The 16,422-nt window shown below is 39.3% G+C and overlaps 1 protein-coding gene and 1 long non-coding RNA gene across 2 annotated transcripts; both read right to left on the bottom strand.

Moving 5' to 3' along the window:
- Window positions 1-1,410: 1,410 nt before the first annotated feature.
- Window positions 1,411-4,799, bottom strand: LOC142366354 (uncharacterized). The gene is made up of 2 exons (XR_012766795.1): window positions 4,456-4,799; window positions 1,411-4,077 (listed from the first exon to the last, which is right to left on the bottom strand). It is a non-coding gene; the product is annotated as an uncharacterized LOC142366354 (long non-coding RNA).
- A 470-nt stretch (window positions 4,800-5,269) lies between these two features.
- chp1 (calcineurin-like EF-hand protein 1) lies at window positions 5,270-12,659 on the bottom strand. The gene is made up of 7 exons (XM_075447581.1): window positions 12,294-12,659; window positions 11,933-12,005; window positions 10,873-10,953; window positions 10,219-10,346; window positions 10,025-10,086; window positions 9,074-9,196; window positions 5,270-6,650 (listed from the first exon to the last, which is right to left on the bottom strand). The coding sequence occupies exons 1-7, from the start codon at window positions 12,358-12,360 to the stop codon at window positions 6,597-6,599; spliced, it is 588 nt and encodes a 195-aa protein (XP_075303696.1). The 5' UTR covers window positions 12,361-12,659; the 3' UTR covers window positions 5,270-6,596.
- Window positions 12,660-16,422: the final 3,763 nt, after the last annotated feature.

Raw genomic sequence — 16,422 nt, 5'->3', positions numbered from 1 at the left:
TGACACACCAAAAACATCTCAGTTCTAGTAATAAAATCTGTTTATAATCTGGAATAAACAGCGACTCATTTTTGTTAAAATTTTAAAAAAGGAATTGAAAATTCTGCTTTCACTGAAATGGTTAACCATCGGAGCTTCTTGGGAACCAAATTTTTATTTGAGTAACACAAACACAGTCAGCAATGTAATGTGTAGTGTGCCTCAACTGGAATGCAGCTTTTGTTGCGCTTAGTTTCTTTTTAAACAAATTTGGTGGATCTGCGGTAAAATAAAATTACAATTTTAAATTATTTTCTTCCCTCAAACTTCTCTCTTCCCAACTGATAGTGAGATTCACTGTATCTCTCCAAATCGTGTCTTACTCACAGAGGCCAAGGTTTTTCAGGTTGGCCCCCTAGATGTGGTGCCGTTATGAAATCACTGTTGAAGTTAAAGCTATGGTAGGTAATCCTAGAGAGCTAGCAAGAGAGCTAGCAAGATTCGAAAGTGTCCACTCCTCTAAGCTCCACCCCCCCCCTCCCCATTCCGTCAGTGCTTCATCCAAAGCCGGTGCAACCGCATGCGCACATGGAGCAGGGAGCCGGCAGAGGGGGGCGTAGGCAGAAAGCAGAGGCATCTGATTGGTTTTTTGTAGGCGACCAATCCGAGATCAGCGTCCCGCTGATCTCGGATTGGTCAGCTTTTTCTCAGTCCTGCAGCTGCCACAGAGGTCTGATTATTTTCGTCCCTTTTTCTAAATACATCTTGTGTAGATTTCTATCAGGATAGACGGACCATTTCACCCAGTATTACAAAATGTGTTTCTGAACAGGATTACCAACCATGTCTTTAATTAAAAAAATAAATAAAAAAGCTTGGACTTTAGTGGCTTGCAGTTATGCAGCAACATTTAGCAAGACCAAATAATTTCTCAATACAACAGTTAACCATAACATTATGACCACAGGCTTAATACTAGGTCCTCCTTATGCTGTCGAAAGAGCTCTGACCAGTCGGGGAGTTGACAGAACATTTACAGCAGACCATGCACTGGAACAAGAGTAAAATATACATACTATTAAACAGGAGGTAACCGTATAGTAGCGACTTATCTTTCATATTCAACCCTGCGCAAGTAGCAAAAAGAGGAAGTTGTGGACAGAGTGTTTAGAGTTTAGCAAGTTTGCATTCAATTACAAGTTTTTACTTTAATTAAAAAAAAAAAAAAATCCATGCCATGAACCATGACCGTTGGATGAGTTGAAATGAGAATCACGCAGTCTCCAGTTTCATACTTCGCATCCTGTAATATTCACTAACTAGCTGTAAGGAAACAGATCTGTTTATGATCCTACAGATCCAAAGTCTGTTGGAAATACACACGTGTTGATGTACAATATGTTGTAAAAATCAGTCGACAACAACAAGCCATCCAATTGGCACCATGCTGCATTTTATTGCTGATTTTTCTGATACAGATTCTTTTTTGTTTTTCTTTCTTTCTTTTATTTTAAGTTAATACAAAACCAGACAAGAGGCTCACACATATTAAGCATGCCCATTTCCTCACTCTGGAGTGCATAGTTTCTACACAGTCCACCTCCTCAGTGGAAAAGTTAATCAACAAAGTAATCCTACTTTAGCTTTTGTAGTTTGCTTTTTTCTCCTCCTCCTTCTTCTTTTCTCGTGGGAACAAATGTTGATCTGTGTACAGCCAGATCAGCGTTTGACACAGAGGGCAGAAACTGCTCTATTCTTTCCTCTTTTTTTGTGCTGTTTTTTTTTCTTAATAACATAACAAGCAGTTAATCTGTGAAACCACAGCTGATTGTTGGAGCTACTTCACTGTGCCTGCTGAGGTGTCAAAAAAAAAAAAAATCACACTTCTTTAGTTTTTTCCCCACATAACATCAGATTTGAACGCCTCAGCACCCCAAATTACACTCATTCACATTACAAAGTTGGATTATTGCATGCAATACAAATCATTCAGTATTCCGCTAAGTCATGCATGTGTTGTTGTCTTTTTTAATTATTATTTTTCAAACTCACATATTCGCGTCGCGTGGACGTCTACTTGGTTAGAAATGTGCGATTATATAAATTCCCAGAAACGGCATTACGTGGTTTCTAGAACACGGTGTTCGAGACATGATGGTGGCGGTGAAGGTCGGTGCGGAGAGTGTGCTTTATAAGCAAGAGCCCCCCCAGAGCCCCCCAGTAAGTCCTCTGCAGACAGAACTTAAAAATCTACCTTTCTGTGCATTTAAAAACGCTACAAAAACTGGAGTTGAAAGCACTTCACACACCTGTTGGTTAGGATAGTAAAAAGTGTAATTCAGAATTTTAAAGTCAAGTATACTGAATGTTTAAAAAAAAAAGTGTCCAATAGACGGCATGGGATTACAAATGGGCAGGGAATTGTTACACGATCCGTTAAATACTAACACCCTCGAACTAAACTCATGCATCATTGTAGGTTATTGCTCCTAAAACCCCTAATCAAATACAATTTTATGGATTAAAGCAGAACGCTCTGCATCCCCAAAGTGCGAGGTAATTATGTACAATGAAATGTCGTGTCGAGATCTTAACTCTAGGACTACAGCGCTGTGGTGGATCCCCGCCGATTTTCCTATTTCTTAAGCTATTTCTTATGTTTGAAGACTACGAATCGGGGCGCCGTGATTGGCTGCCCAGATTCCGTCACTTCGTCGCGCACCTGGCGCGAGGGCAGTGTATAAATGCGCCCGTTTCTAAAGGTGCAGTGAGTCAGTTCGCCTCATTTGCTTTACTTTAAACCGTTTCCACGGTCCTGAGCTCGAGCTTAGCCTAGACACCGATTCCACTAATCTTCATGAAGCAAGCGTCACTACTGGTCATGCATGGCTACTATAATGTTGGCACCACAGTTGCTCTAATCAAGCTAATGCACATGAGTCTATACATATCTTAATGGAAGACATTGGTGATTTTGTTGCTTTCAAACAACTTGTCACTTGTTTATACAATATACAGTTCGGTCAACAACATGACAGTTAAGATCAAATATTGCACAGATCCCGGTAAAGTGTGATGTTCTGTTTCTCTTTTCTTTAGATCTCAAAATATCAAGATTTATGACACAAAAAGGGGGGGGGGACTGTATCTACCTGCAACGTGCTCTGAGACAAAGTAAAAGTATGTCAAAGTACGAGGAGACTAGGGCGAAATGCGGACGAAGACAAAGAACAACCGCAACTAGCCAAATATCAATCGATTTAAACAGAAAAGGAGAGCGCGCCGAGCCTGAAATGCATCCGTTTGACCTTCCTTTGATTAAATGAAAAAAGGCTGCTCAGGTAAACGCAGTTTGACTCAATTTTCCTCCAAAATAGCCGAACTGAAAGCAATGCCACGCGCGTCTTCTAAATCCCAATCAGGAGAAATCCAAAGAACCGCCGCGGAGCTTTACAAGACATTAAACTACCTGTCACCTTTTTTAATCCGGCGGCAGTGAGGTAGTGCAAAACTAAACACACAAAAGATAAATCTAATTCAAATCACAGACATTAATTATATATATATAGAGAGAGAGAGAGAGAGAGAGAGAGAGAGAGTTGTTTTTTTGCTACAGCATCTTGTGTCGTTTTTTTTCACATATGAGAGCGGATCATTTGTTCATCAGCAAACTGCTTTCGTCTAATCGCAGGGCGTATGTGGAATTTTTTTTTTGAGGGGGGGGGGTAAGTAGGCCTACTAACAATCATGTTTTCCATGCACAAATCTCACCGAGGTTGTCTGTAATAATAATTTTTAAAAAAAATTCGACGTGAGGCTACGTGTGGACACAACCATAGTGTGTGAGTCTTCTGGGCCAGACACCCGCGGGTCTTGGCAGCTGTCCTCGTTAACGATCCGGCTGCAGAATCGGACCAGGACGAGAGGGGATGCTGGGAAGGAGAGACGGCCAGTGTCCCAGAAACAGTGAAAGGAGGAGGACAAGTGCGTCTCAGAAGCCCAAAAGAGGTCATCCTGACAACAGCCCTCTTCCGCCGTAGGTCCCGGTGGTGGTCGATGGTTCAGCTGCTCTCACCCCTGGTGACTGGATATCTTCTCCTGGAATGATGATTCAAATTTGTTATTTTTGCACAGGTCGGATTCAGTTGATGCCGAAATGTACGATTCTAAAAGTAGCATCCAAACGTGTTGATTTTATTGTGAAAGGATCGCTTTTGATAATTGTTCGGGTAGGAATCCGTTAGATAAAGTGGAGGAGCAAATTCTGACTGAACTTGAGTAAGTCACAAGACAAATAGCGTCACCAAACGACTTAATATAAAACTCCGATGCTCTGGCTTCCAGCTAAACATTCTCCAGATAACACACACACACACACAAAAACCACCTATGTATAGTTTCTAGATGTATATCCAACACGATCTACTACTCTGCCAGTTTTCCCTCTCAGGAAAAGGTTCTGAGTGAAGCACTGACCTTGGTTTTGAGTTGGTCCGATATGATGCGGAGATATTCCCCCTGTGCTCTGATCTGCATCTGCACACAATGGTAAACAAAAGCCGGGGATTCTTCCTCCGCAGCGACACATTAGGGTCTGCTGAAACTGGAGGACTGCCGGGTTTAATTCGATAAGAGGAACCATCTCGTCGAAGACACATTTGATTGGAAAGTGAACCCCAAACCTGCGGACCCCCTTCCCTCCCCCCAGCACAAGCCGACGAGGAGAGAAGAAGGTCCTGTCGTCCTCCTTTCCGAACACCGCCCGCTCTACGCCATTTTTGCTCCGCTACTACGAGCTAACGACAGAGTGCGATGATTGTGGCGTGGACCTGTCAATCAAAGCTAATGCCCGCCCCGGAAACAAACTTTCTTATTTCGTCCTTTATAGTTAACAATCAAGTTTCTCTGGCTTTGCTGCTTCCAATCAAAGCGGAATGAAAGTAATAATTAACTGTATGGTTTTTCTTTTAAGCACTTTGTTAAAATACGGGTACTTGAATCATTGGAGTACAAGCCTCAGTCAACAGACTTTTAGCTGCTTTTCATTTAAGATTTTGAAATTTCTTGCCTTTGGGTGAATTTGAGATCTTTTCGACATTTTTATCCGACGCCTATATTTATCAGTTCAACAATTAACCCATTACTTGAAAGAAAACAGGTTCATCTTTACAGACATGCTCATTGTCACTGCTCTCAATCATATTGAATTCATGTAGCAGCTCATCATTTCCCTCTGTAATGTGGTGAAAGTCAGCGTTCATACACACAGAAGCTCATGAATAACACAGAATTCTTGGTACTTATTTTTATTCAAATCAAATTCATGATTGATACCTAGAACACCACGTAACGAGTGAATCTCATCTGACTGATGATAACGTAATGATTAATAAAATGGTTGAGCAGCTTTTCCTGCATTAGGCTGTGGAGGGTGTAATGATTTAACAAACACACATTAAAGATTAAAAAGGGGTCCGACGTCCACACTGGTTCATGTACATGAACCATCACAGAATAGATATATTTTAAGCATTTGATTCTTTTTAGCATTTGTAGCAACTCAGTGAGGACATAAATTACAAGACAAATACTGAGTAGTACTTGAATCAACATTTTCCTTTGCCACAGCGACATTCATCGTGGAGACAGAAGCATACCTTGTTATCTGCAGCTGATCTAAATCTACAGATTTAGTCTTCCACCATCCAATCTCCATAACAGGACCCAACACTCAAAGCCAGGCTTTTATTAAGTCCAAAAAAGGCTGAAAATCTTCTTGAAAGCAGTTCAGAGTGCCAGCTAAATCCTTCTGATACCAAATGCAGCAACTGTTGGCAAAGGTACTTAAACGCTAAATCCGAATGCCGAGCTGTACATGAAGACGTCTTTGCCGCAATATTTGCTTTGTTTGAAGTCCAACAGTTGAAACGGACAATTGTTGGAGTGGATTAACAGTTGTTAGGTTAACCCATATGAAAACTAAACACACAAACTAGGCTATGGGCTCCTGATTACTGCTGAAAATAATGGGAACCAAAGCCATGGCACTTTAGTGAGAAAAACAACGTGCGGAGCAGGTCCTGCTTTGCTTTATGCGACCGACTTACGGCTGGCTGAACATCAGAACATGCTGTTAAGCATTAGAAACACTGACTTTTCAGAAGTGGAATCACACCTAACACTTTGAGCTATTGTATATTTGCACAGACAAAGAGGCATGCGCTAAATATGAGTGGAAGACCATGACTGAAATTAGAATAAACTTACTCATAGCAACAGCGAAAAGCTTTATAGTACTGCGCAATAAAATCATTTTACCATGTGGAAAGGTGAATGGCAGTACTCACTATGACCCTCGAGAACTTTTCTAATAAATAATGTCGCATTATTGGGAAAATGTACATAATGACATTGCATAAAACAACCCAAGGCACCCAACTTTTCCCTTTGTTTACAGAGCAAAGGCAGAAACTCACAATCTATGACCATCTACCAAATGCTCTGTCTGATGGCGATTACTACTAATGTGGGGGCACAGCAGCCCGCTGAGAAGCTGGAGGAGGTTGTGTCCTGACGTCAGAGAAGTTCAAGCTCCACTCAAAATGTGAAAAATGGACTTAGTGCAGAAACCGGATGCTCATTTTCTGTTCCACGTCCACCTTTTCCAAGACCTGAGAAAACAAAGGACGGAACAAGTCAACTCTTAACCAGAAGACGTGTAAAGACTTGGCCATATCTCATATGGGCGATTTGGTCACCAAAGCCCAGTTTTAAGTGTTTACACCTGGTAATAAAAAGTGTCCAATTTGTCCTCACTAAAATAATGTGACCATGAAGGGCCTAGAGTTAGTTCCCAACTGAACCAAAGCCTAGTTCCGACTACAAGATTTTAGGCCCCAGGTTTTCACATCAAAAACAAATATTGCAGGTCACAAATTAATGGGCAGGATCTGAAGCAAATTGACGGGTTGGCGGTCATTACTTTGTGTGAACGCCCCAGATGTAATTTGCGAGTCTTGCAGATATGTCTCAGTCTCCTTCTAAACAAATATGTCGAGTGAGCAATCATTGAGGAGCTACCATAAGAGACGAGGTCAGGTGAGAAAGATTTGGGGGAAAACCCAGCAGAGGTGGGTAGTAACGAGTTACATTTACTCCGTTACATTTATTTGAGTATGTTTTTGAAAAAAATTATACTTCTAGAAGTAGTTTTTAAAATCACTATACTTTTTACTTGAGTAGATTTGTAAAAAAGAAACTGTACTCTTACTCCGCTACATTAGGCTACAATGAGCTCGTTACTTTTCTTCTTACCTCTTTGGTATTCTACGCCTCATTATTTTTATCCCCCTGCGTACGCCTCATTTTAATGTTTTATTTTGACATTGAGAGAGACTTCCGCCAAAGGCTCGACCACGTGACCGTTTCATTAATCAAACGTAGCCGTGCAGTCTCATCACGTGACCATACTCAATCTGGGCGGCGGGAGGGGTTAGCTGTACAATTTACAGTCGTAGCAAAAACAAAAAAGAAATGGATGAAAAATGTCAGAATCGGTCGTAAATGAAGACAGACGAGGCCTCATACTGAAGCATGTTTACCTTACAAAAAGTGCAAAACAGCAGCTACATTATGTGACTTCAGTGTTAACCAAAACAAACGGACATTTCAGCATTCCGAAACTCAACATCTAACTTGATCAAACATGTAGCGGTAAGTTTCCTAAATTCGTTTTTTTCCCCCCGTGGATAGGCGAACGTTTGTTTTTAGGTTACATAGGTTTTAAACATTTCCTAAATCTCTTATTTTTTTATTGAAGTACTTGCATTTACCTGGATTATTTTTAATTTAAGCTATTTTGTAATTAATTAAAATTTATTTTATCAATTGAATGAACTCTAATTTGCCTAAAGATGATTATTTTGTATTTTTGTCTGTCTGATTGAATGACTGCGTTAAACAAAATAAATCAGACGTTACTCAACATTTACTCAGTACTTGAGTAGTTTTTTCACCAAGCACTTTTTTTACTCTTACTCACGTAATTATTTGGACGACTACTTTTTACTTTTACTTGAGTACAATTTTTGGCTACTCTACCCACCTCTGAAACCCAGTAAAGGGAAATGACAAACCAACAACAAATGGAGAAGGCACGGTGAGGAAACAATTTGCTCAGGGAACAGAGCAGAATTTGGTTAAACGCTGGCAGGAACATTAATAATTCTTTGACGTCTCCAGCATGTGAGATCACAAGACTCATGAGAGAGACTGTGGAGAAAAACTAGTCTCCAACCAGGTGAGCAAAACAGTTTAAATCACCAGGGCTTGTGTGCATGACAAGCTGAAACCGCCTAATAAGAGGAGAGTGATGAGTCAGGGATTAAGTTTGGTGAAAAATCTTGTAGTGTGTGACCACATGCTGCAGATCAGTCATGTTGTGTGAACATACTAGGAGAGAAACACGGTGTGTAGTTGGAACATAACAACCATCCCAAGATACTGTAAACCTTGTAGTCTGAACTTGGTTTTAGACCACTAAAGACATGTTACTGGTTGGAATAAAGAGGGCCTACAGCATTACAATTTAAGTGCACAACTAAATACAGATTGTTGACTTTTGTATTTAACTAAAGCATAAAAGAAAAGAAAAACAAAATCTTTGCACAAATTCCAAACCCCTAATAGAACAGTCGCTAAACCTAAAAATCACACCCTAAAAGTAACTGAAAACTAGTTTAACCTTATCAAAATGAATAAAATGATCACGCTTATCACCGCATGTAAACAAACAGCCCCCCGTTTTTCCATATGCAAAACCATATGCTCCCATGTAAAATCTCTTCTTAGAATAGACACTTAGAATAGACACTTCCTTGTTGAATGTGAACACTGCTGGGCTTTTGTTTGTGTTGCACCAAAGCCTCCGATACTAAAAACGCATGCGCTCGTGGCACCTGGTTTAAAGCTTTAAATCAAAAAGAGAAATTCAAACAGCATCTGTTTGTTGTTTGCAGCTCAGTCAAAACAAACTGGCGGTTAACTTAAGGAGTGCGAAGATAAGTAGTGAAAGCAAGGCGACAACAAAACTTGCCTTTATAAACTCATTGAAGGAAATACAGCTGTCTCCATTCGTGTCAGCCTCCTGGATGGTCCTATCAGCAATGCTGCCAAGCTGTTCATCTGAAATGTTCACACCAACCATCATCCGTAAAACCTGAAAATAACAAAAAGTCTCATTACACTCAATAAATACTGGTGAAAAACAGCTACTCTTGAAGGTTGAATTATATTACCACTGATATGGTGAAATGTTATGAAAACATTGGTAATGGTACATGTATTGAAGCGACGCATGATAATTTGTAGTTATTTTAGTTCCCTGGCAAGTGACTGTAGGAATTACATGATTATAAAATAACAGAGCACCATATTTAGGGAAAAAGAAGGGCACAAACAGTACTTTGAGTTGCACATTTAGTCTTGTGAATGACATGAAGCAGGTGACAGAACTGTTTTGCGCAAAACAAGGTACGTGTCCGAGTCATTTATCTCCCAGCTTACACCAATTACAGGTCACACAAGGTCACACAATGTCACCAAAACCAAGGTGGCTTCACAGAGGGACAACAAATAACACAGAGGGAACACACAGGAAGCCAACATACAAGATAATAGACAGCCTGGGAGAGAAAAAAAAAAACAGCCTGTAGTTAAGGGGAGACATCATATTATTATCAGTAAAAGGCCAAAGTCTTCCTATTGACATGGAAGTCCTGATCCATGAAGAAGTCTCTTGAAAAGAGATTACACAATAGCGTTTGTCCCTTTGACTTGTTGCAGAGTAAGTCAGACCAGCCAGCTTCAAGTCTGTCTTCCGTGGGGAGCACCATTTTTAGAGGCAATGGTTTGGAATGGATTTCCACAAAGTAAAGAAAATGAGTTTAGAGTCTATTACTGGACATGATGTGACTGATTTACTAAGAGTGCAAACAACAGCAAGGCGAGTCAGCATCCCCTCCCCGTGACAAACCTACACACTCACCTGCAGCAGCTCATCCCGAGAAATTTTGTCATCTCTGTCCAGGTCATACAGACGGAAAGCGACTGGAAAAAACAAAAACATATGCATGTCATGGGAGACACACCACAGCCCGCATGACGGAACCCTGTGAATGTTCACGAAACTGCTCGCCGGCGCCACAGTTTCACGCCCGTGTGACCGAGCTCAACACTCACAGAGCAGCTTGTTTGTCCTGCTGTTGAGCGGCTCCGAGGCGGCAGCGTTCTTGTTCTTCTCATTGTCCTCAATTGGCCTGAAGTGAGCCAAGGTGCGCATGAAGCCCCTGAAGTTCACCTGGTCCTCTCTGAAGAAAAAAAAAAAAAGACAAAAAGAAAAGTATATTGATGTGATGTATTACAGCTTTTTGGTTATAAAGGCACCGACTCGTATTACATACACAAGGACAACTCGAAACCGTGGAAACATAAAACCAATGAACAAACTGGAAAGCTCGCCTCCATTTTCAACTGGCCTGAAAGAAAAACAGCCAAAACCAGAGAAACAAGAACCCGTCTGAAACCATTAAAAACCCACGTTTGAGGTTACGCCTACACATCTGACTTTTTGGGAGTTTTAATGACACATCCAAAAACATCTGGTTTTTTGGACTTCCTCACCAATTTGAAAAAGCCTGAACAACTTTCCAGCATTCACGACAAACCCCCATTTGATTTATTCTACACAGACTTGGCAGAAGGAAGTGGGCTTCTCATGTTTACAGCCACTGAACCACAACTGAGAAGTACCACGGTTCAGCTCTGCGGTCGTGGCCACTCCGCAGGAGGGTGCGCACTTACAAGGAGAAGAAGAAGATAAAAGAGAAAACTCACCCTTCAGGAAAGAAGGCATTGATGATTCTGTCTCCTAGAGGATTGATGGCCAACTCGGGGATCCTCTGGAAATCCTCTCGGCTATAAATATCAGGAAATGTGATCGCAAATGAGTCCCAACTGACAAAAATCGATAACGTTTATTCAAAGCCTCGCGATAATTTGCTGTAGGTGTCAGAATAAGTTGCAATTAAGAACATCAAATCACACAGAACGTGAACCATTTGTTGTCTTAATGATAAAGATGGCAGCATATTATAGAGTTGTTGACTTTTTACTGGCAGGAATCTTGTGATAAAGTTTCTTGATCCAGCGGATGGCGTGAATACAAGTTGCCGGAGGTATATGCAAAAACTCAGTGTTGTGTCAACTTGTGAATGATAAGGAAAAAGAACAACCCTGGCCTCTGCTGTGCCTGAAAGCACCGGAAACAGGACAAGCAAAACCAAGGACTTGTTATGTGTAAACACAACATCTTTAGAAAAGATGGAGTTCCGTGAATTTACAGATATGTTTTTTCTTTTTCTGTCCTTGAAAACTAACCTGTCATCATCGATTCCAAGGTTTCTGTAAAACCAAGGTTCAAACTAAGTTTTTAGTAGCTTAACCACAGACACAGAAATGTCACAATGAGGTCTCGACTGTCTACTCAGTGACTGCTATCAGTTAATAAGCTGCAAGGCAAAACGCTTTAATGCCAACTGAGAAATATATGCATGAAAAAGCAATAGCCCAATTTCTGTCTGTAAATAGCAGCGTGGACACAAAACTAGCGCCTTAAATCATACTGAGCAAATCTAAAATCCATGCTATTTGTTCTTCTTTTTGGGTGCTCTGGTAACAGTATGTCACAAATTTCGGCAGCTGAAAATTATTTTGCCCTCGACTGAATTTCAAAAGCTGTGCGGTGATTGTTATAATCATTCATGATGAGGATTAACCATTAATCTGTAATCTGTAATGAAAGCTGGTGAGCAGTATTTGGCTGGTGTATAGTGTTCTTTTTTTTTTTTCTTTTTTTTTTAAATGATTACCCTCTGATGGCAAGGTTGTTGCTTACCTGAGGGTGCCGTTTTCACCTTTATCCAGACTGGTGAAGCGGCTGTACAATCGAGTGATTTGACTGTGGGAGACTGTCGGGAAGACACCAAAGAAGCAAAGATGTTCAGCCGCTCACCTCAGCACTGCATCTCATTAAAAAATACGGGGCTCTATTAAGTGAGCCTTAATGATTACCAGTTCAGCATCCAAGAATAAGCACAGCACCCAAAAGTTGCCAACGTAAAAACACATATCATTGTAGAAACAATACTATTTACCTGCAACAAATGACATAAAATGGGTAACTACTCAAGGAAGCCAAGCATTTGGTCATGAGTCCTCATCTTTATAGAAAATGAATTAGTCTGAGCTCAACTTACAGCCAGTCTCCTTCTTTATTTCTTCGATTTCTTCTTCTCGAAGTAATGTAGACGCCCTGGATCCCATGATGAGGCGTTAAAACCCAATCGACTTGCTCGCCGTGTTGTGAAACCGGGCCAGTTGTGAGTGAACCTTTACGCGAGGCGACGTTAAAGTTAGCTGACGAGCTAACTGAACGAGCTAAAAAAACAAAAAACCTATTGGTTAGCAGCGACTTTTTAGCTGTAAAAAAATCGCCACGGGTGGAGTTCAGACCAAACAACTATTCTCTGACTCTGTACGGTCTGTTAAAGTTGTCCTTCGGCCACTCGTGATTTCATGTTGCCAAATAGAGTTTCGGTCAGGTTATCTTCCTGTTTAATATAGTGGGTGGGATTAATGAGGCCACCTCCCTGGAACGATGGTGTCATTGGATTTAGGTACCCGAGTTTTTAGCCTGCTTAAAATGTTCAGAAACAAATGTTTTAAAAATGATAATTTTATCTTAACAACAACAGCAATAATAATAATAATTATAACAATAATAATAATAATAATATAAACAGGCATTAGTTTAAAAAAAATTGAGTGTCTGAGGAAAAATTATTGGTTGGAACATTATCCTCGTATGGAGACTGTCTCATTCATGACGGTCTGTCAGATTTACTGTCCAATCTTTGTTTCAGATGGCAAATATTTAGACTTTAATTTTGAATATTCCATTTGTTAAATAGTTTATTTATTTATCTTTATGTTTAATTAATTATAGTATTCAGGACCTAGAAGGTAGACAAATGATAACCATTAAAGGTATTTAAAACCCTTTTATTAAAATGATAAGGCTCTTTAAGACAAACAGACGCCTTTGATTAAAAAAGTTGCAAAAAAAAAAGGAATCTGTGTGAAAACGGTTTTCCAGGTGAGTTTGACTTTGCTGATGTGTTGTTGCAGTAGTGACCCTGCACATATGAGCACGAGAGCACTTTATCTTAAAACTTCACAGTTTCCCCTCAGATATACTTTAAATAAAATGTCCACAAAGTTCAATAACCACTTTTAAAGAATTCTTTATATTACATAAAGTATTCCTAAATAATGAAAGATTATCTTCATTAATACAAAACTAATGTTAACCATGAAAGTGTAAACACCTCTAAACACCAAATAATTCCAATTTCTGTCTAATTATTTCACTTGATCAAAACAAAAAGCAAGAGATCGAAGGGCATTTCTCTTGAAAAATATGATAAATAAGAGCATCCAGTCAATTGTTTTATCTTCAAGATGCGAGTAAACATTTGTCCACTTGGTGTCACAGTTTCATTAATTCATGCTGCTGCTTTTACAGGCGTGACACAGCACTTCAATTAGAAGACCATCAGGGGTCCGTTTCACAAAGCAGGTTCAACAAACTCTGAGTCTATTCCTGAACTCTGAGTTGATCTACTCTGAGATAAAAAAAAAACTCTGAGTTTTCGGTTCCAGAAACGCTGATTTGAGTGAGTGTATGGAGAGAACTCTGAGTGGTTTCACCTTGAGTTTTGCGTGTGCGCCACTTTAAAAAGACTGCGGTCAAATGAGCCGCCGTTCGTCTTCGCGTAGTCAAGCCAGCCGCACAAACATTTTCTCTGCGCCAGTACCATGGAGCTTACGGGAAATGCCCCAAGTCCAATGAGAAAGCTAGCGCTAGTTTAGAACCAAGCAAAATGACTTCCGGTTTTCAAAAGAAGACTATAGAGGCAATAAATCAAGCGTGTGTGCGTGTGTGTCCCTCTTTTTTTTTTTTTTTACCCCAAAAATAGTGTAATATTCCATTTTTACTGGACTGTAATATAACTTTTCGTTCTTTATCAAGTATTGATAATGGTTTGACTCCAAAATCATCCTGACATATTCACTCATTATCAAATCATTTTTACTGTATCATTTTGGAGTAATTAAACCTCAAAGTTATCTTTTTTGTTTTCTTTTGTACCAGAAAAGCTCCCATACTCCATTTTTACTGTACAGTAACAATATTTTTACTGTATACTTTCTGAGTAATCCAGAGAAAAAAGTCCATTAAAGTGAACAAGAATGGACCTATTTTGTCTAACTTTGAAGTGATATAAAACCTGTTTCTTCCATAAGTAGTACATGAAACATATACTGCTGGACTAAGTACACCATGGACTACTACCATAGGTACTATCAAGTACTTTCACTGTATACTTTCAGAGTAATTCATGGACAAAGTCCATTAAAGTGAACAAGAATAAACCTATTTTGTCTAACTTTGATGAAGTATAAAAAACAGTTTCTTCCATAAGTAGTTCATGAAACCTATACTGCTGGACTAAGTACATCATGGACTACTACCATGGGTGCTATCAAGTACTTTCACTGTATACTTTCAGAGTAATCCATAGACAAACTGAACAAGAATGGACCTATTTTGTCAAAATTTGAAGTGGTATAAAACCTGTTTCTTCCATAAGTAGTTCATGAAACCTATACTGCTGGACTAAGTACATCATGGACTACTACCATGAGTACATTCAAGTACTTTCACTGTATACTTTGTGAATAATCCATAGACTAACTGAACAAGAATGGACCAATTTTGTCTAACTTTGAAGTGGTATAAAACCTGTTTCTTCCTTAAGTAGTTCATGAAACCTATATTGCTGGACTAAGTACATCATGGACTACCACCATGAGTACTATCAAGTACTTTCACTGTATACTTTGTGAGAAATCCATAGACAAACTGAACAAGAATGGACCTATTTTGTCAAACTTTGAAGTGGTATAAAACCTGTTTATTCCATAAGTAGTTCATGAAACCTACACTGCCGGACTAAGTACATCATGGACTACTACCATGGGTACTATCAAGTACTTTCACTGTATACTTTCCAAGTAATTCATAGACAAAGTCCCTTAAACTGAACAAAAATAAACCTATTTTGTCTAACTTTGAAGTGGTATAAAACCTGTTTCTTCCATAAGTAGTTCATGAAACCTATACTGACAGACTAATTACATCATGGACTACTACCATGAGTACTAAAAAGTACTTTCACCGTATACTTTCCGAGTAATCCATAGACAAACTGAACAAGAATGGACCTATTTTGTCAAATTTTGAAGTGGTATAAAACCTGTTTCTTCCATAAGTAGTTCATGAAATCTATACTGCCGGACTAAGTACATCATGGACTACTACCATGGGTATTATCAAGTACTTTCACTGTATACTTTGTGAGTAATTCATAGACAAACTGAACAAGAATGGACCTATTTTGTCAAACTTTGAAGTATTATAAAACCTGTTTCTTCCATAAGTAGTTCATGAAACCTATACTGCTGGACTAAGTACATCATGGACTACTACCATGAGTACTATCAAGTACTTTCACTGTATACTTTCAGAGTAATCCATAGACAAACTGAACAAGAATGGACCTATTTTGTCTAAATTTGAAGTATTATAAAACCTGTTTCTTCCATAAGTAGTTCATGAAACCTATACTGCTGGACTAAGTACATCATGGACTACTACCATGAGTACTATCAAGTAGTTTTCACTGTATACTTTCCAAGTAATCCATAGACAAAGTCCCTTAAACTGAACAAGAACGGACCTATTTTGTTTAACTTTGAAGTGGTATAAAACCTGTTTCTTCCATAAGTAGTTCATGAAATCTATGCTGCTGGACTAAGTACATCATGGACTACTACCATGGGTACTATCAAGTACTTTCACTGTATACTTTCCAAGTAATCCATAGACAAAGTCCCTTAAACTGAACAAGAATGGACCTATTTTGTTTAACTTTGATGTGGTATAAAACCTGTTTCTTCCATAAGTAGTTCATGAAACCTATACTGCTGGACTAAGTACATCATGGACTACTACCATGAGTACTATCAAGTACTTTCACTGTATACTTTGTGAGTAATCCATAGACAAACTGAACAAGAATGGGCCTATTTTGTCTAACTTTAATGTGGTATAAAACCTGTTTCTTCCATAAGTAGTTCATGAAATCTATACTGCTGGACTAAGTACATCATGGACTACTACCATGAGTACTATCAATAACTTTCACTGTATACTTTCCGAGTAATCCAAAGACAAAGTCCCTTAAACTGAACAAGAATCAA

This window comes from Odontesthes bonariensis, chromosome 17, assembly GCF_027942865.1.
Source record: "Odontesthes bonariensis isolate fOdoBon6 chromosome 17, fOdoBon6.hap1, whole genome shotgun sequence".
NCBI classification, from domain to species: domain Eukaryota; kingdom Metazoa; phylum Chordata; class Actinopteri; order Atheriniformes; family Atherinopsidae; genus Odontesthes; species Odontesthes bonariensis.
This window is presented reverse-complemented; position numbering and strand designations above follow the sequence as displayed.